Below are 26,238 nucleotides of genomic sequence, written 5' to 3'. Positions count from 1 at the left end.
ATGACACCTCTGTTGTGCTTTCTTCTGACCTTCCTTGCGGTGTACCAGTTCTGGAAAATGCTTCTGTCTTAGTCTTGCAAGTTTGCCTCCTCCAACTGCTGAAGTGCTTACTTCTTCACTTTGTACAAGATGGTTGCAAACTTTCGATATGAAGTCAGTGGTTGTGATATTTTTTCCTTTTATTTTCCGGAACAGGACACAACTGTTTACCACAACCATCATAATAAAATGTATTGTTAACTTTCGCCACCACTTGACTGATCGATGGTCAAATGAACCATATGACATACGTTGATCGACTAAATTAACTCCAGCTTTATGGTGATTGTAGTCTATCACTACTGAGGGTTTTTGTACACACTGTCCTCGTTTGTTTGTCAGTGGCAAAATGGTAGGCTTGTGTCTCGTGCTTATCATCCAATCATCTCGCTTATCATGCCATCTTTGAACAAGTGTATTTCCTCTGCGACTGTGAATAGTCTCCCCCTTCCGCAACCGCTTCTCTTTCATCACAGCAGGAATTTGTTTTCTTGACTTCATGATTGTTCCTACTAAACCAGTCTTAGCTTCAGCTAAGTCATCGGCAAGCTGTATACTTGTAAAGAACCGATCCAGGTAAACTGTATGCCCAACACCAGTAAGCTCTTTGAGTAGGCGTTTGACAATCCCTGAAGCACTGTTGTCTTTCCCTTCAATTCTACCAGTGTACACTTCAAAATTGCAAATGTAACCTGATTTACTATCAGCCACCATGAAAATTTTGATGCCATACTTGTTCGGTTTTTGAGGCATGTACACCCTAAATCCTACTCTGCCTCTGAAAGGGCATATCCCTTCATCAGCTGTGATTGCTTCTCCAGGAGTGAAACTGCTTTGAAATTTTTCAAGGAGTGCATCTAACAATGGCCTAACTTTGTGAAGGGGGTCAAACTCAGGATCATCCTTTCCTTTTGCTGTAGCATTATCGTTTATGTGAAACATTGACAAGATGAGCAGAAATCAATATCTCTGCATTACGTTGGGGCAAAATGAGCATTGCATTACCAAATTTGTGGTCCAATGATTTCTCAAGCTTGGCCTTGAACTCAACGACATGTGCAAAAGTATGGCAAGAAAAATTTTTATTTCCAAGTGTGTGACAGTTGTCCAGTTTTGAAAACGTGATTTTGGAGACAGTTTGTTTTCCGCTCTAAGTTTGGCCAATCTTCTACGTGCAAATAAATTAGTTTGTTCCTTCATATTTTTTATTACACTGTCGTCAAAAAAGTACTTGAAGAAATCTATTTCTTCGCAAGTATCATCTTAAAGAATATCTGGATTAGGTCTTCCTATGCCTCCAAAAACTTCAATATCTGGGACGTCAATGAGATCATCAGTTGTCCATTGTTGAACAGTATCTGCTCTGTTTGTCCGGACTCTCTTCCGGGCTGGACTTGGTTCATTATGATGACTGGGTCCTGGCAATACCTCTTCAGAAATGTCTTCTTCTGATTCTTCTGAATCAGATTCATCTATAAATGAAAAAAAAATCAAGTATGGTACACAGATATAAATATAAAAAAATATATAACAGCAAGTTTCATTTTATTTATGAATTCAGTAGGTCTATGCTAAATATTGTACAGAATAGTATGTAAATAAGGTACTAAAATTATGTGTAAATAAATATAACAATGGATAGTAAATAAATAATCCAAATAATTTGTAATTTTATCAAAATTTATTTATTATTTTGTAGAAAAGACATACCTACCACATTGAGAATTGGATTGAATATGAATGGAGTGTGAATGAGGGACCCCAGTAGTATAAATATAATTTTTTCTATTGTTGGAATAAATAATTCCATGATTTTATAGTCAATTATTTTTTTCTTTATCGTAAAATATAAACATTACCACATTGAAAACATGATAAAGCAGTATGTGAATCACTCAAGGAGTGTAAAAATAAATATAACTTCGCATAAATAATTACTATATTTTGTAGTTTTACCAAAAAATATTTCCTTTGTTGTAAAAATCAAATACGTCTGCCACATTGAAAATTGTGCTAGCATGTTTTTGAATGCTACCTGGAAGCTGTCATAACAAATAATCATAGAAGGGAAATACTGTAATAATAAATATATGGAAATGAGAGGTTTTTTTCTTACCATTTTGTAGCAGAAAATTACGTTATTCATAAATAAATTGCGGCTAAATAAAAGCATGAAATATTTACCTTCATTTGTAGATAATACAAAGTCAGGATCACAATCGGAATTATCTCGGAGTCCATCAGATGACGAATAATTGTCTTCACTGTCTTGGGTATTCATTTTACGAAACATTGATGTATTCCATTAGCATATACTATATTTCTAAGGCGCCAAAAAATACTCCGCAAATGTAATTCCGTGTGGTGTCCAGCACAGTAAGGAATGGTGCAAGCTGCGCTATCAGGCGCCGCACTTCCGAACTAAACTCGAAGCCGCGATAAAATAGTAAGCAAATGCTGCTACCTGACGTATATAAAGTGAACTACATGGACAGATGATGCCGCTAGAACAACCAGACGCCATAAATATACGTTACGCACGGTAAAAATACACGGCAAATGTTGCGCAGTAATATTGCGTCATTCACATTTTTACCAAAACACACAATGACGTAATATTACGTCGGTAGCCTTCAAAGTGGTAATTTCTAATGAAGTGTCTGAGTACGTACAGTACCTATGTACTGTATCCTTGTTACGAAGTAAGTACAGAGCGCTTTTATGTTTACATCACTGAAATGTATTGTATGTTAATTATTCAGTAAAATACTAAAATTTTAACATCATTTAATATTTTTTTCTGTTAATTGTAACTTTCATTGTACATAAATTTTTAGAATTTTAAGTTGAAATTAATGTTTTTTTTTTTGGGTTTTCGGCTCTTTTACGGATTATCCGCGATTTTCACTATCCGCGGTGGCCCAGCCACTTAATTTCGCGGATAATCGGGAGTGTACTGTAGTCAGTTTATATGTTACACCTGAATTGTCTTGACCAGTTGATCTACACACCTTGAAACTATAACAAAATTTATTCCACATTTCCAACATCACTATTACTTTTTCTTTTATATCTGTTATGGTCACGAACCTATCAGTGCAAAAATAGTTTGCGTTAAATGTGCTACCTCCATTGATTTGACCTTGTAACTTTTACTCCCCCGATCATGTATTCCATCTATGTGGAGCTGACTTTCCAATTTAGGACAATCAGCAATTTAATGACAAGTACCATCGCATTAAAAAAATTTCTGACTGATCATTATAAACAAAGTGTAACATGTATCAGTTTCTGTTCAGCATGGAAAATTCTGGTCTTCACAAAGTCTTTGTTCAATATTTGCAAGTATTGGAATGATGCTTATATAACTTTTTGATAGGGTTAGTAATGACAAAACTGAAAATTTCTAGTTCATGAAGTTATTCCTTAGCTGAGGATATGATGTGGAACGGACGGCCACCAAATTCCCATCACTTGACTACCTTGACTACCTACTGGTTTTTGTTTCGGTTACATCTTTAATTTTTTTCGTCATGTCTCAAACATTTAAAAGACAGAACTTATTTGATTACACTGACACTTCTTCGAGGCCTGTAACTTTATAGAACAAGTAAACAAGTTTTTTGGACTGATTTTGATGATGTCTCTGTTAGCAAAATTATGTGGTTTTAATTTTTTTCCTAAAACAATTGTACTCTCTTCTGATGCATTTTTATTAGGTACTGTTTGAGTGTAGATAAAAGAGGGTTGTCTCCATGTATACATCAAATTATGATGGACCCAGCTTATGGAAATCGTAAGTTATGAAAGTTGCCACAGGCACACCGATCCGACCTTGAGCATAGCACCTATCTGTTTGTGCATACTGTTTTTTTTTTTTGTTGACTACAAACAACAGTCTCTTTGTTATCTTGTACATCATGCATCATAAAATCAATTAAACAGTTTTAAAGTATTTGCGTACTAGAGCCACATGAATGTAAAAAATTTGTATGCAAGGCAACAAAGACTTCAGAGTGGATTTAGTTTTTATGTTTCACAGCTGCAGTTGATCCTGACTTTAACAAGTTAGATGCTGCTGTCGGTACAAACTGAAAGGTTATGGCAAATGTGAACCCAGGGTTTGTGTTCTTTCAGGACGTGTTCACGTTCGTCCTGCCCCTTGTCAACTACCACTACACGTGGAGGAAGTTGCGGAGTGTACTAGCGAAGCGTGGTGTGGGCCAATCAGGCTCCCAGGGGCTCACGTTCACCCCGGCCACAAGGTGTCCCATCTGTGAAGACAGTCCCGTCAACCCCTACCACATGGGGTGTGCGCACGTCTTCTGCTACTACTGCCTGCAGGTTGGTGCGTGGGGGCCGCTTGCTCACCTCACAGATTTGATTTCAGGCCTACAAAATTATGAGGCATCTGGAGGTTAAAAATCCCTTTGGGCTTGGCCAACAAGCATAGGTAAATTTCTGTTATCAAGAAAAGCCAGCACAAAAAAAAAACATTATTTTTATATATACAAATTTATTATTGTATACACACACACACACACACAGATATATATATATATATAAGTGTTTCATTTTGTAAGGCAAAAAAAAATGTAAAATTTTTGCAGACTTTGCTTACGCTTCGAGTCTCAGTGCTATAAAAGATATATATGCCAAATTTAAAAAATATTGGATAATATTTAGAGGTTGCACACTTTAATCAGTTTTGTAAAAGTAGGCCAAAAAATAAAATTTTTTAATGTCAATTACTTTTATTGGGAAAACTAGAAATCACAAACTTAAAAAAATATCAAATATAGACGCTGAGATTAAATGGTAGTATGACAGGCATAACATGTGTTATATTGATCAATTTTGAACAATGCCTTTTGTTCGCGTGTTGATGACTTTTCTGTGATGCTCGGCCACCCTCAACAAGAATGGTTTTTGTTGTTCGTCCCTGACCGATTCAATTATCTGTTTTATCAGAGCAATTCCTCTTTCTGCTGTACATTGAACCACCGTAAGAGCATTCACATGGCTTCATAGAGAATCACTGCAGTATTTTATCATGTCGTGGATCCGAAACAAAAGAACGTCTTTGTTTTATTAGTAATGAAATGACTCAAGTAATTTTCTTCTTATTTAGGTTTTTACTCTCTAATAGTTTTATTTTCCTGTTTCTTTGCGATTTTGGTTTCTAAATTTTTATTCATATTTTCCTTATTAGCCTGAGTAATACGTTTGTCCAAAAAGTCAATCCTACATTTGTTTCTGACAGATACCAAAGATGTCTCTCAACAACTCTAAGAGCACTTGTTTTCAGGGTTGGCACGTTTAAAACAAAATGTTTAAAACAATATGTTCAAAATTGTTTAAAACAATACACTCTGAATAAAACAAGTTTAAAACACAATGTTTAAAACATTCTGTTCTAAACATGTTTTTTTATATGTATTGTTACGATTTCCCGCTTGGGTTCGTAAAGGATAGCCCAATTAATAGATTTTATTTCACTACACACAGGTTTATTTATTACCACTACTTGTCACTTACAATTAATCTTCTAAGATGGCAAATAATTAACTACACTTAAAGAAATGTCTATTCCCCAGTCACTCGTTCCACACACCTCGCTGAGCCGCACCTCTGGCGCATCTCTCGCCGCAGCACCCCTCGTGGGTCTCCGCCGCGGGACTCCGTCGCCACACTCCGCCGTCGCCGAGACTTACTTCCTCTTCACGGAGATCCCACTCGACTCCTCGTTCGCAACTTCGTTCGGGGCTCCGCTGCGCCCGCGACTCTATCGCCCAGAAACTCCGCCGCAGGAAAACTCCCGACTCCACAACTCACTCACTCCCTGCCCTGGATCCTTCGTCCAAGGACTTCGCCACTCTGCCGCACCCGCGGCACTATCGCCCGGATCTCCGCCGCGGGAGAACTCACTCAGTCTCCGACTCAGACTCAGAGGTCGGCCCAACCTCCTTATATAGCCCTTGGGTTCCCGTCCAGAACAATCAGGAATGTCTCCAAGATATCGCGCGACCTTCGCCGTCGAAATGTCCAGAAACGTGTCGTGAGTCCTGTCGAAGGACGCGGCGGCTGCTCAAAGAACGCCGATAAACGCAACAAGCATGGTTCCCACCAAACACGCCGATAAACATGTCTGAGTCCTTTTATTCCGCAGTGCGGCCTCTTTTAAGTAACTCGATCTGAGGCAGGTGCGCGCTGCGACGGTCAGGATGTCGCGAGATAGTATGACACGAGATACCAGGTAGAGGATGCGGGTGGAAGGGGGCGCAGACAGGCCGAACGAGCGCGGCAACGCCAAGCACTACAGCCAAGCGCGATCGTAACATTGCCCCCTCCTTAAACCTGTTCGTCCCGAACAGGTAATGCATCTCCTCCTGGAGGTCCCCATGCTACTCGAAGTTTAGGCCTCCTGCCTTTCCTCCATCGCGGGCTGTACAGTCTCACCAGGTAACCCTCTCTCGCAGTAGATGTTGCTTCTCTCGTCACCCTGTGACACTTCTGCGTTGCTGTGGCCCAATGTCGTTCAGTCAGCTGCCCGAGACGGGCCCACCGTTGCCTTGGACGGACCCGATACTCTTGAGAGCATTGCTCGCTGCCTTCCAACGGTTTCCTTGTATCTTCCCTTTTTCTCTCCATTTCTTCTCTCGCAGCTACTTGTTCGCACAGCATTTCATCCCGGCTCCTCTTCGTCTCTTCTTGGTTACTCGTGCCCTCTTGGTTCTTCTGAGTATCGCCTGGACTGCACTTAGTTTCTCCTTGTACCCTCTTCATGACCCCTTGTGTTCTCATTTTCTCTTCTCTGTCTTTCTTCCCCTGTTCTTGGTCTTTCTTCACCTCTTCTTGGTCTTCCTGCGTCTCTCCTTGGTCTTTCTTCGTTTCTTCTTTGAGCTTCTCTATTTCTTCTTTACTCGTGTTCTTCTCTTCTCGGCTCTTCTTCAGTTCTTTTTGGCATTTTCCCCTCTCTCTTTGGTTTATCTTCATTTCTTCTTGTGTATTATTCCACATTTTGTAACCCATCTTCACTACTTCTGTGCTTTTCTTCATCTCTTCTTTCATATTCATGTCCTGGTTGTTTTCCTCGCTGTTCTCTTCACTGTTCTCTTCGCTGTTCTCTTCTTGGCTAGTCCCCTCTTGGCTAGTCTCCTCTTGGGTGGTCTCCTCTTGGGTGGTCTTCCCTTGGCTGGTCTCCTCTTGGGTGGTCTTCCCTTGGCTGGTCCCCTCTTGGCTGGTCCCTCTTGGCTGGTCTTCTCTTCGCTGGTCGTCTCTTCTCTGTTCTTCTCTTCTCTGTTCTTATCTTCGCTGTTCTTATCTTCGCTGTTCTTATCTTCGCTGTTCTTCTCTTCGCTGTTCTTCTCTTCTCTGTTCTTCTCTTCTCTGTTCTTCTCTTCTAGGCTTATCTTCACTTCGGTCTTCATTTCATTATTTACTTCTTCCTGGCCATTCTTCATTTCATCCTGACCCTTTATTTCCTCCTGTCCCTTCTTCATTTCCTCTAGGCTATTATTTGACTCACTCTTCTTTTCTTCTTCATGGTGGTTCTTACTCTCCTTCCTTAAACTCTTCATTTCTTCTGTAAAGTTTTTCATACTCGCTAACATTTCTTTGTTATATTTCTTCACACTGGCCTCCATTTCTTCCATTTTATTATTGATCTCTTCTAGGGCAATCATTATCTTCCCGATATCTTCTACACTTAACTCTTCAGCAGCCATCTCTCTCTAAAGGATTTACTAATTAAACAACCTAAATAATTTTTTTTTTAATACTGATCTTAATTTTAAATGACCTAGCCGAACCTTCTAATTAAACTAACAATAACTCTATTACATTCAAAACTAACACTGAATACAGTATACTTAAACTAACAATAGAAATTTCAAATTAACTTAAGTTCTAAACACTAACTATATTCTCGTAAACTAAATTCTATTACTTAACTATTCTTATAATAAAACTGAATCCTAAATCTATTAATTAGGGCTATCCCACTTCTGACACCAAAATGTTACGATTTCCCGCTTGGGTTTGTAAAGGATAGCCCAATTAATAGATTTTAATTCACTACACACAGTTTTATTTATTACCACTACTTGTCACTTACAATTATTAATTAATCTTCTAAGATGGCAAATAGTTAACTACACTTAAAGAAATGTCTATTCCCCAGTCACTCGTTCCACACACCTCGCTGGGCCGCACCTCTGGCGCAACTCTCGCCGTAGCACCCCTCGTGGGTCTCCGCCGCGGGACTCCGTCGCCACACTCCGCCGCCGCCGAGACTTACTTCCTCTTCACGGAGATCCCACTCGACTCCTCGCTCGCAACTTCGTTCGGGGCTCCGCCGCGCCCGCGACTCTATCGCCCAGAAACTCCTCCGCGGGAAAACTCCCGACTCCACAACTTACTCACTCCCTGCCCTGGATCCTTCGTCCAAGGACTTCGCCACTCTGCCGCACCCGCGGCACTATCGCCCGGATCTCCGCCGCGGGAGAACTCACTCAGTCTCCGACTCAGACTCAGAGGTCGGCCCAACCTCCTTATATAGCCCTTGGGTTCCCGTCCGGAACAATCGGGAATGTCTCCGAGATATGGCGCGACCTTCGCCTTCGAAATGTCCAGAAACGCGTCGTGAGTCCTGTCGAAGGACGCGGCGGCTGCTCAAAGAACGCCGATAAACTCAACAAGCATGGTTCCCACCAAACGCGCCGATAAACATGTCTGAGTCCTTTTATTCCGCAGTGCGGCCTCTTTTAAGTAACTCGATCTGAGGCAGGTGCGCGCTTCGACGGTCAGGATGTCGCGAGATAGTATGACACGAGATACCAGGGAGAGGATGCGGGTGGAAGGGGGCGCAGACAGGCCGAACGAGCGCGGCAACGCCAAGCACTACAGCCAAGCACGATCGTAACAGTATTTAAAAATGTTTTATTTCTTACGAAAACGAAAACTGCTTATTGACTTTTTCATCGCAAGCATCACTGTCTCATTGAAAGTCACCAATTGTGATAAATATCCAGACTAGGATGAGATGTTTTGAAGTGAAACACTTTCCTCACTTACACATAAAATACCAGCACTGCTTGGGGTCAAACCAGTCGTACCTTTTAGGGTGCCAGTTCCACTAAGTTCATCTAACCTAATTAAAATTTGTTTTTGTTAGTTAAGTGCACGGAAAACAGTTACAAGTTTGGCAGCCTTCTCTGTTCCTAGCTGGTTCCTTACAGTACTATGCACAAACCCGAATGTGGAGAAAAGACGTTCAATACCAGCTGACGAAGCTACTGCACTGTGTAACTGATGTGCCAGGTGCAAAGTTGCATGATGAGTTCTTTTCTCCAAAGCCATCCACCATACTAGAGGTTTAATCTCTTTTAGTGTTACAGGACTGAATAAGTATTATCTTTCAAAGATTTGTGCAATGGGAGTGCATGACTTGATTTAAGCTTTTGGACATACGCCATTGCTAACCACATGTATGTCTGTAGAAGAAAACTGCAAAAAACACAAATGACAAAAACACAAATAAAGCAAAAAATTTCTGTTGTCAGGATATAAACACCACACAATAATCCACAACAGGAATTTGGTCACACCTGTGTTTTCGTACCATGTGCGTCTCTGCCTGAGGATGGGAGCAGATTGCAGTTCCCGAAACGTCGCTTGTTTCTGTTTTAGAAAACTGTCATGTTTGTTTCGTCTTTTCGTTCTGTCATGTTTTTGTCTCATTTTGACTGTTGTGCTGAATTTTTTTGGGTTCAATATTTTTGTGCTGTCATCATTTGTGGTTTATTTTTTCATTCTTTTTTGAAAAACCATTGTATTTGTTTCGTCTTTTTGTTTTGCTGTGTTTTTGTCTCGTTTCAACTGTTGTGCTGAATGTTTTTATTTCAGTATTTTTGTGCTGTCATCATTTGTGGTTTTTTTTTCGTTCTGTTAGTCCATTTTTATTTGTTTCGCTGACCATATTCTTGTTGTGGAGTATTGTGTGGTGTTTATATCCTGACAACAGCAATTTTTTGCTTTATTTGTTTTTTTGTCATTTGTGTTTTTTGTAGTTTTCTTCTACAGACATACTTGTGCTTAGCAATGGCGTAAGTCCAAAAGCTTACATAAAGTCAGGACTGAATAAGTACTCCTTGAAAGGTGAACTTTTTGCCTTGTACTTAATAATATCCGGAATGGCTACAGTCAGGGAAAACCGGGCAATGCCAGGGAATTCCATATTCAAAAATGTGTAGCAATATTCCTTACACCTGATGGGACTTCTGCTGAAAACCATATGTGCAAAACATATTGTGGTGGTTTTGATTAAAATTAATATTAAAAACAAAAAAAAAGTTTAAACTTAAAAAAAACTCTTTAAAACATGACAAACTGTTTAAAAAAAAACTGTTTAAAACAATAAAAAACATGTTTTTGATTTTTTTTTTTTAAAAAAAATTGTTTTTTTCCCAACCCTGCTTGTTTTGACGTCTGCTCAGAAGCTGTAGCATGTATAAATCATTCTTTGGAGCCCGTCGACTTACAATTGCCTCGTTCCAAAACCGAACATATGTGAGGCTAACCAAATGTGCAACCCATTTTATTCCTTTCAACTTTTGTTGAGGAATATTCAACTGTTTAGTAAAGATGACTATTTTAAACACATATATTGCCTTTGCCATCCACCTTGCTTGATGCATAGCCCCTGGGATCCTTATAGTAATGTGGTTTTTAGACCAACCTTCTAGGTGAGAGTTGTATTAACTCTTTGTAGTCTTTTGGATGTAGTTAACAATTTTCACTCATTCTTATAGAAAGCCTTGAACGGGATTTTCTTCAGCAAGCATTGTTTCATATGACTTCTTATCAAGTTTGCCCACAGACTTTGGAACTTCCGAAAAAATCTGGACGTCAGAACCACTTATGGGTGTGATAACGACAAGCCAACCACAAAAATGTTCGTCCGAATACCCTTTCAATTCTTGTATATGCCCCTTGGATCAGTCATATATTATATGCTGTAGTATCAAAAAGTATATCGGGTAATTTCAAATAACTATATGAGATCACCTTTTCAAATCTGCCGTTTCACATTTGCTTTATCCGTGTTTCTCTATTTCTCTTTACCCAGATTTTGGTATTCTTTGTACAGCTTTTGAATATGAGCACGGATATTCTTCTCCTCCTTAACAGAGATATTTGCTTTCCTCTACACGTTTTGTAGTTTAGTACTGGTAGATTTAGCAGTATCCGAAAGTGTTTCTTTCATTTCCTTGAGATAGTAAATAAAAACTTTGTTCCTTTGATGGAAACCAAAATCCTAAAATCTCACACAATGCACCTTTTCTAGCAGCTAAATGATGAAAGAAGCAAGATGAAAGAAATACATGAAAATCCTTTAGTGCAAAGAGCTACAGGAAAGCTTCATTATAAAGAACACGAAGGGACCAAAAAATAGTTGAGTTTGTTATACTGAAGTTCTTTATACTGAAACATAAGCATTGTTATAAATATGTATACCGATAAACACATGAAACAACATTACTAGGATGTATATTAACTTAAAAGAAGTACATAACACATTTTTGATCACTATTTCAAACCAATAAATACAGAAAACAAACAGCTGTAAAGTACATATACATATGTACATACCAATCCACCATGAAGGTAAAACTATTTTTTTTGAAAAAAGAAATCTTCAATCACTTTTTGTTTTTTGAAATTATTGTTCATGTATTTTAACACGTCCTTTACGATTTCTTGGAGCTTAGGCATATGATGCACACGTTCATCACATGTCATAAAAAGTCTTTCAAGCACAGATATAGCATTGCTTACTTCTTTCTTATCTGGGCGAATGAGTTTGTCCTCTTCAGCCGCTTCAGGTTCATCCACCTCTGATTCACATGTTTCTTCACACGTAGCTTCGTCCGATTGGGGTGGGCAGGTTGCGAGATTATTGTCAATCACAGCAAACTCTTCGAAGGTTACCTCTGACGATGTTTGGCCGATTTGTGCCCACAGAGATTCACAGTGGGTCACTTCCACTTCAGTATTTTTAGCACTAGCAGGTGGAGGGCTGCTAGAGCGAAGATTTGCTTTACAAAAGCAGTTAGCAATAACAGATGGAGAAATGCTGTTCCATGAAAAGCAACACCTGTGCATTGCTTGCAGGATGTTCCATTTTAGGACAACTGATCCTCTTTCTTTGTTGTCCATCTGCCGCAGAAGGTACTGGACCAGTTGCTTCCTGTAATGGTGTTTTACCTGGGCTATGACACCCTGGTCCATGGGCTGCAACTTGCTGGTGCAATTAGGGGGGAAAAACACAACTTTTACATTTTTTAGTTTGGAGGTTTCAACATTGTGTGCTGGACATCTGTCCAAAAACAACAAAAATGTTCTGTTTTTAAGACCCGTACGAGAATCAAGTGGATTTAGCCAGGTCTGAAATATAGACAATGTCATCCAGGAATTAGTATTGTTCCTGTAGGTACAGGGGCGTAAGCAAATTTATACGAAAATCACATATGTGTGTGGGTATTTACCTGTGTATACACACACACACTCTCTCACACACTGTCACTCACACACACTCACACACACATACACAAACACACACACACATACACAAACACACATACACACACTCACACACACACTCGCCGTAATGTTGCCTGTGTGGAGGCATGACTCATATCCCTGTTAGCGCAGTTACCACTGATACCTGCCCCTGGCTCAATCTTAGCGTCAGGCATGCTATAAGAACGAGATGTTAATGAAGTGGACTCTTATTGGTATCCCGCACGCCGGTCTGTAGTATTTCTTGCACACGTGGGCGAACGCAGAGTTGTGGTACAGAGATTTAATATATGCCACTGCACCACATGCCTCTCATACAAATAATCACCAAAATTTATAACTGCATAAATGCCTAATGGCACGACTGGTTTACGTGATGTCCACAGTCACCTCGTGGTTGGATAAAAGACTCTCATTGGTGACCAATTTCTGGCTAAGGGATTATTATTTAATTAATTAAGCAGTTGGGCCCCCGAGGTAAGCTCTGAGGATGAAAGAAAACTGGTAGCATAGAGTCTTTGATGTAGAGTACCCAGAGGCAGAGCAGTTTAACTACCACGGTTCAATATGTATAGCCTCTAGATATTTTCACAGTTCACTGTGGAGTTGTGGCTGTAGAACAGTGGGGGCTGATGGTTTTTACAGTTTGATTTGGACGCATGGATTTGTACTTACAATATTAGAGTCAATCTGTCTGTCAACATATAATTTTAAGCCTTCTATTAAGCTTATCAAAGAAGCATTTAAAATATTGACATACCATTCTATAGTTCATCCTTCAATGGTGCACTACAATGAAGTGGTTGAAACTATTATGGTACCTGTCATTTTGAAGAGGACAATCCTTTTCAATCACAAGAAATGCATATTAGTTTTTCCAGCATAACGAGTACAAACTAGCACATAACTTTTAAGATCTGAAATATCATGATGGTCTTTACGTGGTCATAATAGGGATGGTGAAAATTTAGTACTTCATGTAGAAAAGTACGATAATGTTAGCATTATTGTGAAGTGTTTGTTTATTTTGCCATATGTTTAACAAGTAAATACAGTCAAACCTCTCTGAAACGACCCTTCACGGTTCCCAGGAATAGGGTCGTAACAGAGGGGGGGTCGTAATAGATGATTTCCGAAATTTTCAGTTGATTTCAACCCCCCCCACCCTTCCAAAATCGCTACTCGCTAAGAAACCAGCCATACAATGGCAGGATGCTGTCACTCAAAATGCTAGACAGCTTTGCTTTAAACCCACTTCAACCTTCATGACAAGTCCGTCGCCCTACAGGCCACCTCTAAAGAAAATATGTCAAAAGACAGTTAATTTTTACTTGTTAGTTTACATGTACGTTTTCTGCTTGCCATAGTTAAATACACTAGAACCCCGATATCAGGAACCCCGGATTTAACGAAGCAGTGATTTTACGAATACAGTCAAACCTCTATCTATCGTTTTTCAGGGGACCAACAAAAAAATTCAGTAGATGCGGACATTCAATAGATGTGGACTTCACTCTTAAGAATTTTTAAAAAATAATATTTAACCTCAAAATTAGTGTCAGAAATATGTCAGTTACTTGTCATTAAAGTTAAATCAGTTGAAAAATAAATAAAAATGGAAGTATTTTACTTAATTCAATTTACACTTGCAAAAAAAAACATAAGCACAATAAATCTACATGGAAATTAAAGTCGTTTTCAATATCCTGAAGTCTGAAATATGTTTACTCATGTCATCAAATGTAGAGCTGTCCTGAAGAAGCCGATTTTGCCAATATTTAATTGAATCGGCATTTCTGCCGACTTCCGATACGCTTGTTAATTTTCGGCCGATATTACTGAAAAACGAGAGAGACTGCCATAACCTAAAAATCCACGAGTACCCTTTTCAGTTTTCGTAGTAGTACTGCATAATTTCAGATCGCATTATTTCTTCGCAACATGTGCCAAACGTACATATAAAAATTTAACATCCTTTTTTTCAATAATGTTCTTTAATTTTAATATGTCATAAATAAATACATCACCGTCACGGTAAATAGACATCTCGGTTGTTACGGTAACTGTAGTGCAAATGTGGTATTTTTCGTGCTTCTGTAGTAATTATGGTATCGACAAAGAATCTTTAGTTCTTTTTATGGTAATTATCTTAGGATAACAATTGGGTTTGTACTGTAGTTATGGTACATCATCCATATTTCTTCGTAAGTTGTTGTTCATTTGTCTTCTTCATATTTACGTGCTCCATTACTTGGCTGCAGATTTAAGGTGATATTTACTACTGTATACTATCATTACTGTTTTTATGACAGTTTCTTTCTAAGAAATGGTTATTTCTGCAAAATCTTTATGGTTAAACGATCATCTATTATAATTTATAGTGACGGGACCACATATTTTGAACGATCAATGCGGACAAAACGATAATTCGAACATCGGTACAAGCGGACTTTTTTAACCTTAGTTGTATGGCAATTTTGCCGGGACCGTAGAAAGTATACGATAAACACGGACAATCGATACATGCGAGTTCGATAGATAGAGGTTTGACTGTACATTCTCGGGAACCGTCAAAAAATTGGACATTTTGACCAAAATGTGAAAATCAGAAGGGGAAAAAAAACGAAATGAAAGATCATTATAATTGGTTAATTTTAACACACAGCGTATTTTTGTGTCGGCTTTAATACTTCCAATAATGTTCATGTAAGAATAACAAAAAATAATGGGACATTTCCTTTAAAAATATGGCAGCGGTAGGTTCTTCTACGCGAGTGGTCGCACACTAAGCTCGCCCGGCTGGCTGGCGGCAGCGGCTTCATGACGCATAAGCTCACCACTCCCTTCCCTTTGTAACATTCTTCAAGGCTAGCTCATCCCTTCCAGACACACAAACCATCTAGTGTCCTCCCTTATAACACGTCAACTTCGCTCCCCTTTGAAAATCCTTCAATGAGAAAATGCTCTTTTCACCCTCCCTTCTCCCGTAAAATTGAGCTATTATGATTGGGGTACTAAAGCGGTGAGGGAGGGGTAAGATCGTTGTAAATATTTTCGGACCCTTCCCTCCCCACCAAACACGCCCATAAAAAAGTATGTCAAAATATGTCACTTTTCACACCAAGTTCGAGTTCAATCATCTCTGGCAAGGAATTTACAAGCTTTCAAACTTAAATATAAATGTATTTTAATAGCAAGGGTCCTATGAAAAGGAATATACCGAATAAAATCAAGCTGCTGTCACCAAACAAAGCATATAACGGCCCATTGCGTGGTCGCTTCGTTATTTCTCGTGCGAGAGGCGAGACGTGGAATGTTAGAAGAAAAATAAAAGCGGGGGAGACAGACGGCAGCCAGTGTGTTTCCTGCGTGGGGAATAAGTGGCGTAGCCTTTTTTTTTTTTTATGCTGGGTGAAGCGACCTTTTTCTATCAACCCACGGGAAAAGATAATTGCTTGGAGCTGTCAAAATAAACATCGCTGTGGCCGTTAAAACAAGTCGAGGCGGGCGTGCATCCTGTCGGTCGCTGTGTATATCTACTCGAAAAACATAACATCTCGATTCATAACAAGATTCCTTATAACCTACACGTATTGCCGGATGTTTTCAACCTGATCAATGCAAGTTCTTTTTAGCCACGTTTTGAATGAAAACAACTGGCAGGCCAGTGTTGTGCCCTGTTTTGTGGACACATAAAGCTTTTATCAATTTGCTGACAGTTTTAATATATTTTTACTCTCGTTAAAATGAAGCAGATAACGTGATTGTTAACAAGTACAAGCAGCGCTCGGTACGGGGAGAGGGTGAGCAAGGGCGAGCGAGCGGCCGACTACCATGTTCACACGCTGCGGCCGGAGGGTTTTTCAATAGTTCACAAATTCAAGCCAGAAAATATACCAAATCGGACTCAAAAAACTAAGCAAACATTGTCAACCGATAGTAATCAAAATCAAGAGAAATCCAACAGGTAGCTTTGCCTTAACTGCGTACCACACTAGACACTCGCAAAAGGCTAAACATAAACACGTTGCCACAAAAACCTTTATCTGCACCCTGCCGTCAAAGGGACGTGGAATGGGGGTTGTCAAGCGCTGACAGCGGTCGACAGGAAGTGGTATCTATTTTTAGATATGAGCTGCCTAGGGCAGTACAGCCTACGACAAGAGAAACGCAGTAACATGCTACTCACCACAAGAAACTTAACTTATTTTCTGTTCGATTTTCTTCGGATTTTCGGCAATTTTTTCACGGTTCCTTGAAATCGGGTTGTAATAGAGAAGTGGTCGCAATAAATGGGGTCGCAACAAAAAGGTTTTACTGTATCTTCAAATTTTGCATTCCTATCAATTGAAAAATTCTCTTGAATTATCACTTCTTCCTCACAAGCAATATCATCAAAAACTGTTACAGAATTTATCTCTGCACCTGTAGGAGGCACCATGTCTGCTGTTTTTGAAAAGGGGTATTCTTGTTCGCATGAAATTTTTATTTAAAGTGGTGAGAGTTAGAAACAGTTAACCATGTCAGAGCAGGACAGTAATGAGTTACAAGAAGGATTCTAAGCCCCAGGAATAAAAATTACAAAATACTAGGGGAGGACCAGAAAAAAATGGAATAAGAGCGCACTGTCATTCGTGGGCATATTACAGTTCTCCCGCTAGATGAAGAAAGTAGATACCTTCACTAAAAAGCTGCCTGTCTGCATCAGTTTGTAGGTTATAGTTTGATTGTAGTATTGTTTTATTCTTACTATTCTCGTGTTCTGCCTGCGGTGAAGTTGTTATGGCAGACTTTAAAGAACAAAGATTGTGTTAGAAATTTTTATTCCTGCTTGAAAAATCAGCCAAAAAAATCAACGTACATCGTCGTTCCACGATGAACAAAATTTCAGAAGAGACGGGAATGAGTTGGAGCTCATGCCAGCAGATTTTGACTGAGGATTTTCATATTAGACGTGTTACCGCTTAATTGGTTCCTCGCGTTCTCAGACAGGAAAAAAAAACATTAAATTGAATTTGAGCCAGGTCTTGAAAAAAGAGATTGAACGTGATCCATACTGTTACCAACGCGAGAGACCAGACCGCGATGCCAAGTTCCGAGCTGGCTGCCGGCCCCTCCTTGTACTTTTACTTATAAAATAAAATTCCTCGTAAATGTAGTGAGTGTTCTCAAGTTTATTTGGAAGGGTTTTCTTGAAACCTTTTAGACATGGTGATGAGAAACAATATGGAAATTTAAGTTTCATAAAGTAGGTTAAGAAACTTTTTAATTGTTTACATATTAATTAATTTTTTACTTAATGTGATGTTCTGTATTGTTTCGTGTATAATGCTTTTGGGGTAACGGTGTCATGTCTCACCATTCCAGCCACAGTATTATTTTAGAGGTTTGTTTGTGTCAAAGTTTCTAGAGAGCTAATGACATTGTTTTTTTGAAGGGAGCTAATGCGAACAGTTGTTCGTGATGGCTTGTTCAAAATGTATTCTTGGAATATATTTTGAGCATGGACTATTTTGGCTTGCCATTGTCACACTGGCAGCTTATAGGGTATTGCCTCATTGTGAACACCACAGGTATTGGCAACTTCTCTCTCTTGAGATAAAAATTTTTTTAAAAATAATAAACCATGTTTATAATAAATCTCCCAGTGTCACCACATTATTTCATTAACATTAATGATATGTATTATGCAAATAGCAAAATGTTTTGTCAGGATGTTACTTCAGAGTCTTTAACACATTCTGCAAGATGTCTTCCACCACTCTGAGAAGAGTAGAGGGTCTACACAAAACTATAAAAAAAATTTTAAATATAAGAGACTGTATTTTTTTACAAGCATACTATTATGAAAGAAGGAGAGAACACAATTTATTTTTTATTATTTTTGCAGCCAATAATTAAAGAAGGTTATCAGCAATAATTATCTGTTATAGATAGGATTGCTTCCAGTGACCCTTATGCAATTTCTAATTCTTTTGCTTAATATTTTGCAAGTGTTTATATCTCATCAAATATCATCTCTGATTCAATCTCTTATCCCTCTAACTCTGAAAGCTTGGTACTTTGGGACATTAAATCCCTAAAATCTATCATGTCAACTGGACCGGATGAAATACCAAATTTTATTTTGAAAGGCTGCTCTCATTTACTGGTGGCCTTGTTGCAACAAAAAATAAACAGTAGTTTACCCAACAAAATGAACAGTAGCTAATGTCACCCCTATCGACAAAAATGGCAGCAAATCAAACATCAAAATCTATAGACCTATATTGTTATTGAATGGTTTTGCATAAATATTTAAACAAAATAATTTTCTACCTAAAAGTAGGTTATCTGATAGCTGGATTCAGAATTGGTATGAACACTATAAAGAATCTACTCACCTTTGTTAATCCAATTTATAATGAAGTAACAAACAGAGGTCTGCTGGATGCTTCTTATTTCTATTTGGCTAAAGCTATTGATACTGTAATCACTGAATATTATTGGACCGGCTGTCAAATGTAGGCATATGTGATTAATACATAAATTGATTCACCAGTTATCTATGAAGTATATGTTCTTTTGCATCCATAATCATACGCCAATTCTGGAGTTTTGCAGGGAGATATGCCATCACCACTGCTTAACAATATTTTTATTAACAATATTACTTAGGTTCTAAATAATTCCACTGGCCTTTATTTGCAGACAATTTGAAAGTCTTTAGAAAGAGTACTTCCAATCAAAATTGTCTCCTATATCTAGAAGATATATCTGAAATCAATAAACGGTGTAAAACAAATCTTTTTTAACTTAACAAATAAATCTAAAATAATTACATTTACAAGGAAACTACATTCGTTAAGTATTATTATAAGTTCGTCAACAACTGAAAGTTCATTAACTCCTTTTATCAAAAAATCTGGACATCACATCAAATTTGAAATTCTACCATCAACATGTCAACTCTTTAGTTTCCATTTCCCGTAGAACCCTAGTTTTAATTGAATACATTTCCATTTATGCCACTAATATTGATTCCATTCTTAAACTTTATCTGGCCTTATTAAGATCAACATTATAATATGGTTCTGTAATTAATAAATTAGTGACAAAACTGAAAATATTCAAAACAAATTACTCAACATGGTAAGTAATAAAAACTATCATTGTCATAACCAAGTTTCCGTGGTCTGAACACAGAGTTTACTTATATTCACTTTTTGTTAGCAGCTGTTGCTACCCTCTTTTATCGCATAATCGTTACATTCGCGTAATCGTCGCACCCATATTTTAGGGCGTCAAAATTTGGATAAAAAAAAACTCTCGATTAAACATAGCTTGATGTTTTTGGTCCCACTATTAGATTCCGAGCGCTTTGTGTGGGTATTTTTTCTGTATAAAACGATGTATTTTAAAATTATAATCTAATATTTTGACGTCAGCCGAGGCTTCGCCCCATGAGCCTGATCATCCTCCGTTCCCTTTCCCACAACTTTCCTACCCGGCATTTGTACCTTGACGTACGTAGTTGTGTGAGATTTAAACTGCGCGCCACGAACTACAGCAAGAGGGCACTTAGCTGCAGTGCGCCGCACCCCTATTTGTAATTAATATTATTATAAACTTTTCTTTTCGCCCCTAAAATAGTGTCACGACGATTCAGCAAGTGAGTGCCTTTTGTTTCATTAATATGTTATATTTTTGTAATAAAGTACGTGCAAGCACGGCCACGAACGCTTCCTAGCGGGCGACGACGGAACCAACACATAACTTTATTCAAACTATTTTACCACATAAGTAATTATTACAGACGGTCTGGTCATGAATGTGTATATGCTAATTTTTATAAAGAGTTCGTGTTATTTTCAATAATAACCCGGGGCACGCAGTCACAGAGATGTAACGGTAATTGTGTTCTGCACAAAGGGCGCCATGTTGCCTGCAGCAAGCCCTTGTCTCACCCCAGTCTCTTGCTTCAGCCGGCCGAGAGCAGACGTCTCTGTAGACACCCCGAGGACATCACCGTTGTCTCACCGATAGGTAGTTCTGTTCAGTTAATTAATTCAAATAATTTTCTCTTCATCCTCGGGGCCTCTCTCGGTCGGTGAGGCTGTTTAATTAGTGATTTCTATACTCTTCGGAGTTTTTAACCACCCGTGTTATAAGTAAAGGCTTGAGGCGACCACGTGTGTGGTCCGCCTCCTCAACTAAACCGATTCATGCCTCGGGAGTTTTCTAACAGTATCAAGGGAGGGTTATATGAGGGCGTGTAACGTGTAAGTGAATAAAACCAACTTAATTGAGTCACTTGTCTTTGTGTTCGGGGGGGGCCACGTGGGTCCTTAACCCAGTCAGCGGCGTGTGGGACGCCCTAAGAGCCCTCTGCAGTTAAGTAGAAGCGTGCCCGACGCTGAGAGCGGGCTCGCTTAGGGACAGGTGCCGAATTAAATATCAGGAGGCTAATATCTCGCCGCACACGGGCCACGTAACACCCTGAGCAAGAGTATCAAGCCGGGTCCACGTGCCCACTCACGTGGTGGCGCCCACTATCTCCACCGATAATTCAGATCGTAACACCGGTACGCCCTCATATCCTAACTGATATCATAGCCAGTGGCCAAGGTCTCTCACTGCCTTCAAACCTCAATATGCTTGTGCCCCTTCAGATTGGTTCAGAGCCACCGTAATATAAATTTTTGTACAAAGTAAATTAATCTGTAACACCGGTGACATCTACCTCAAAGCTTATGAACCAAGATAACATCAGACAGCAGACGACAAAATGGCCTTCCATCACGACAACCTGTACGAAGGAGGGGCGGGCCTTGGCCTCCCCCGGTTCCCTGTAGGGGTCTGTGAGTACTCAAAATTTTTTAATTTGAATTGATTAATTCTATATTGAATTCAACATTTCGAATCAAATAATTTATTCAACTATTTGTTACTCTTAGATACTAAAATAACCTATGTAAGTTCTATGGAATTATAGTTTTTTTAAGCTGTCACAACTGTACATAACATCCCATCATAAATCCTGGCCTTGCGTGTAGTAAAAATCCAAAAATAACTTTATTATAACTTTGACATTTCTCTATTACAAGGTAATATTATTGCGATCAATGATACCGGATATTGCGATCACTATTGTCTGTCAGCCATGTTTCACTACAAGCAGTTTTATGGGAGAGTAAAAAATCTTTACACAACTGAATGTTTTCACTTGCTACTTAATGATTTTTCCTTTACCAAAGAAAATCAATATCTTGACCATATGTCGACTAACAATATCTCAAACCTTGGCAGGAGTCGACTGTTAATATCTCGGCGCTCTGCTTCATTGAACACTTTATCAGACTTGTTTACATCGTATATCCAAATAATTTGTATATATTTATCATCAAATGTGTTTTCAATTGAATGGCCTAAAGTATTATCATTATGATGGAATAAAAACCATTAAAGAAGAAGCGTAGTTTGTTGTGGCAATATTACGAAGAAGGCGATGGTTATGCAAAATGTTTGTATTGTCCACAGAAACTGAAAACACCAACATGTTAGATAACTTGACCTCAAATTACGGCTTATTTACATTAATTTTGTTAGGGCTCTGTATATTTAATAAATTTTTAGTGTGCTATTTAAATAAAAATGTACTCATTCGGCTCACATAAAAAATAACAAATATTATACACTTTTACAAGCTGTGCTGTGGGCCAGGTTAGTTACGTACTACAGAATACTTTTATGCCATAAAGTCTTACCTATGTGTTTTATTATACCAAATAGTTACGTCTAAGAGTGTATTTTGATTTTTTAGGCTCACCCATATAATTAAAACTCAAGTTACTAAAAGATTTCTTTGATTTAGGGGTAACCACATATCTGAAAAACTATCTTTCCCATCACCACATCGGCCAGTACCAGGAGTTTTTGAAAGAGACACAATGTTTGCAGCCATCATTCACATCAAATGCAGGCAAGCAACAAATGGTTTCAACCTTCATGAAATTAACACTACAAGGAAAAGAAGCAAAAACCATTAATACAAATATTGCTAAAATGATTGCAATGTGCCATCTCCCATACAGATTTGTTGAAGAAAAAGGTCTTGTTGGATTATTAAATTACTTGAAACCAAGTTATCAAATACCAGTAAGTACAACATTCTTGCGGAGTATTATTCTTGAAATGTATCAGTCTGAAAGGTAAAAGTTACAGTTCGTACTCAAACACGATTGATAGAGGTAGCATCAGAGCTTAACCCTGTGTGTGTAGCTCTCACAACTGATAACTGGACATCAAGAGCAGGTGATGGTTACATATTACTAACCTGCCATTATCCAAAAAATTCGAGTTATAGAGTTTTTGACTTATGGAGGATTTCGACTTATGCGGATTTTGATTCGACATAAAGAGGTAGAGATTCATTCCTATGTTTTTGAGTTAGAGATGTAAAATAAATAAAAATTCAAGTTGCAGAGATGACGAACATATTTTTATTTATTATAAATCAACATTATTTCAAAAGATCCTTAAAATGGAAAAAAAAAAAAGTCAGTTTTTTTTTTTTTTTTTTTTTTTTTTTTTTGCTTTAGATAATTAGGTTGTTCTCTAACTGTAGCATTGTCTAAGACAGTGATGGCCAACTGGCGGCCCGCGGGCTAGATCCGGCCCGTGGTAACGTTTTATGTGACCCGCAAAAACTATCCGTCCAGACGAAAACACACTTATGAAACGGCTGCACAATAGCTGGAAAATTTTAATTTAAAATACTGGCAAATACACAGTCGTAGCTACACTCATTCTGCTTTGCATTGGCTTACATTTCATTACAAACTATACAAACGTCATAGCTCCAACCAAATTAATGTTTTTATCGAACACAGCTGCCAAGTAAATATGAGAGGTTGACATATTGCGTGACAAAGAAGCGTAGCGGTTTACTGGCTGAGCCAGCGATCTTACGTATTTATTTCAAATGTCGAAAGAGCGCAGCACCATGACTCATATGGCATCAGAAAAGCACAGTAACTCGCAGCACACAGATTATGTACTTGTTTATGTTTCGCAAGTTATTTGATGTTGTAGTTAGTTTGAAATGTTTTCCAAATTTAGGAAAGTAGACAGTGAAAATCGTGTTTTTAAAGAAGAATGGGAACACAAATATTTGTTTATACTTAATAAGGACATGAAACCTCAGTGTTTAGTTTGCCTTCAAGTGCTAGCTGTATTAAAAGAATACACTCTCAAACGGCACTTTTTATCTAATCAACACAAATATGAAAATTGTTCAGGCGAGTCAAGAAAACATCTTGTTGAAAAACTGAAAAAACAAATTACTCAGCAAAAGAGTGTATTTACCAGTGTGTCAAGAAACCAAGAAGCATGTCTTTTAGTCTTGTACGTTGTTAGCTACGAGCTAGCGAAAGCGAAAAAACCACTTAGTGATGGGGAATTCACCAAAAACTGTGCAGTAAGAATGGCAGAATCATTTAATGAAGTTAAGGTGGCAAAAGAGTTTAATACTGTATCTCTGTCAAAACAAACTGTTACTAGGAGAGTTGAAGATATTAGCAATCAAATACTGACAAACCTGAAAGGTTCTATTTCTGACTTCGTATTTTTCGTTAGCTATTTAGCTCTTGATGAAAGCACAGATGTTACCGACACTAGTCAGTTGTTAATTTTTGTGAGAGCCATCCAAAAAGATTTCAATATTACTGAAGAACTATTTAAAGTATGTTCTTTGCATAACACAACCAAAGGTGTAGATATTTTTAAGGAAGTTAACAATGCAATTGAAGAACATGGAGGTTATGAGAAACTATCTTCAGTTGTCACAGACGGTGCTAAAGCAATGGTTGGAACATCATGTAGCTTTTTTTGGACTTTTAAAACATAAACAAGCTACCCTGCCCACTCTGCATTGCATTTTACATCAGGAGGCATTGTGTGCCAAATTAGTAAGTGTGTCAGGCACAATGGCTACTAGTGATGTACCGATATTGAAAAACCGGTTACTGATTACGATTAACGATTCACTAAAAAATTCAAATTCAGCCGATGTTACAAACCGATGAAGAATACCGATTATATTTGCCCGATTATTACATACATAAATTAAAAAAGAAAGCAGTGAGAACAGCATTGTGATTAAAATTGATGTAATGGAGGCATGTACCATAAGTGTACATACATATGTATAGAATGCAGACAAAATAATTTTTATTTACATAAATATTTAAGATTTTGGTAAGCTAGTTAAGACACTGCACAAAACATTAATAGCTATAGTTAATAGCTTTTAGATTTTTGTGAAGAAATATAAGCTGATGGACTTTGTGTGGCTTCAAGTTGCATTGCTTCTTCTCAATAACAAGTCCAGCTGAAGAAAATAATCTCTCTGATGTTAATGGGACATTTAAAAACCACATAACGACACTTTTCATTCCAGGAAACATGTTTTCATGTTTCCAATAGTTGAGTGGATTTGAAGCAGTTGGCTCTATCTTCTTCTTTAGATAACTTTCCAATTCATTTTCTATCCGATCTGAAAGAAGAAAAAAAAAACTTAATACTTACTGCAAATCAACATTTAAGCTCTTCTTTTATTCACGTAAGACATTTCATTATATAGGCTTGCCTAACATACCAAAATGTAATTTATTTTTAAAATGATTCAATTTACCTTTATTTTCCATTGATTTGTCATCTTTCCCATCTATGAGTTCTTGGAAAATGTTTACAAGTGAACAGCTTGCTGTTGAGCTTGAAGAGGCTCCTTTAGGACTCTGCATATCACAACCAGTGTCTGATGATTCCAAATTAATGGCTTCTGTCATCTCTTCACGAAGCCACAGTCTGGATTTTCTTACTACCTCTTGGGAAGAAAAAAGTTTACACTTGTAGTGTGGATCCAATGTGGTTGCCAAAACATGTGGGCGTGATTTCTCAAGAAATGAAAACCTAGTTTCTAGGGCTTGGAGGATGTCAGCTACTGAAGGTTTAAGTGATGAAACAACGCCCAGTTTCTGTAGCCCCCGCTTCAAAGTTGCTACAAGTGGTATCACATCTGCCAACATACAGTTATCTTCACTCGTTTTAAGAGTCGCCCAACAATTGTGAGAGTTTGTAGAACATCCGGAACTGGTAACCTTAGCTCGAAAAGTCGGTGCAACATGTTTAGCGCTGAATTCCACCTGGTTGGAACATCCTGGATCAAGTTCTTCTCTGGAAGATTCATTGCCTTTTGCGAGGCAACTAGCGTTTTTCTTGCTACAACGGAGTGGTGGAAATGTGATACCAGACGCCTAGCCATCGGGATTACCTTTCTTGGTATGACACTAGACATAGTTATATTCACAACTAACTGTATACTGTGTGCCATACACGATACTGAACGTTTGCTAGGATACCTGGTGCTCGTATCATGTTTGCAGCATTATCAGTCACAATATAATCAACTTTGTCAAAAATATCCCACTTTGTAGGCACTGTTTAATATTTTCAGCTATTAAGACTGCAGAATGAGTGGGTCCTTCAAAAGGATGAACTTCCAAACAGAAGTGGACCATTTGCATATCATCTGAGATCTCATGTGATGTTAAACTCATGAAATCCATCATTGCTGCA

General features: G+C 38.3%; 1 protein-coding gene across 8 annotated transcripts in view; it reads left to right on the top strand.

The window, feature by feature from the left end:
* Positions 1 to 26,238, top strand: part of LOC134527267 (peroxisome biogenesis factor 2) — a 386,335-nt gene that overhangs the window by 320,341 nt on the left and 39,756 nt on the right. For all 8 annotated transcript variants that reach the window (XM_063359792.1, XM_063359791.1, XM_063359794.1 and 5 more), the window contains one exon: positions 4,177 to 4,383. In XM_063359792.1, the coding sequence (XP_063215862.1) occupies positions 4,177 to 4,383 (207 nt within the window). The remainder of the gene's footprint in view (positions 1 to 4,176; positions 4,384 to 26,238) is intronic.

This window comes from Bacillus rossius, chromosome 1 (assembly GCF_032445375.1).
Source record: "Bacillus rossius redtenbacheri isolate Brsri chromosome 1, Brsri_v3, whole genome shotgun sequence".
NCBI classification, from domain to species: Eukaryota; Metazoa; Arthropoda; class Insecta; order Phasmatodea; family Bacillidae; genus Bacillus; species Bacillus rossius.
This window is presented reverse-complemented; position numbering and strand designations above follow the sequence as displayed.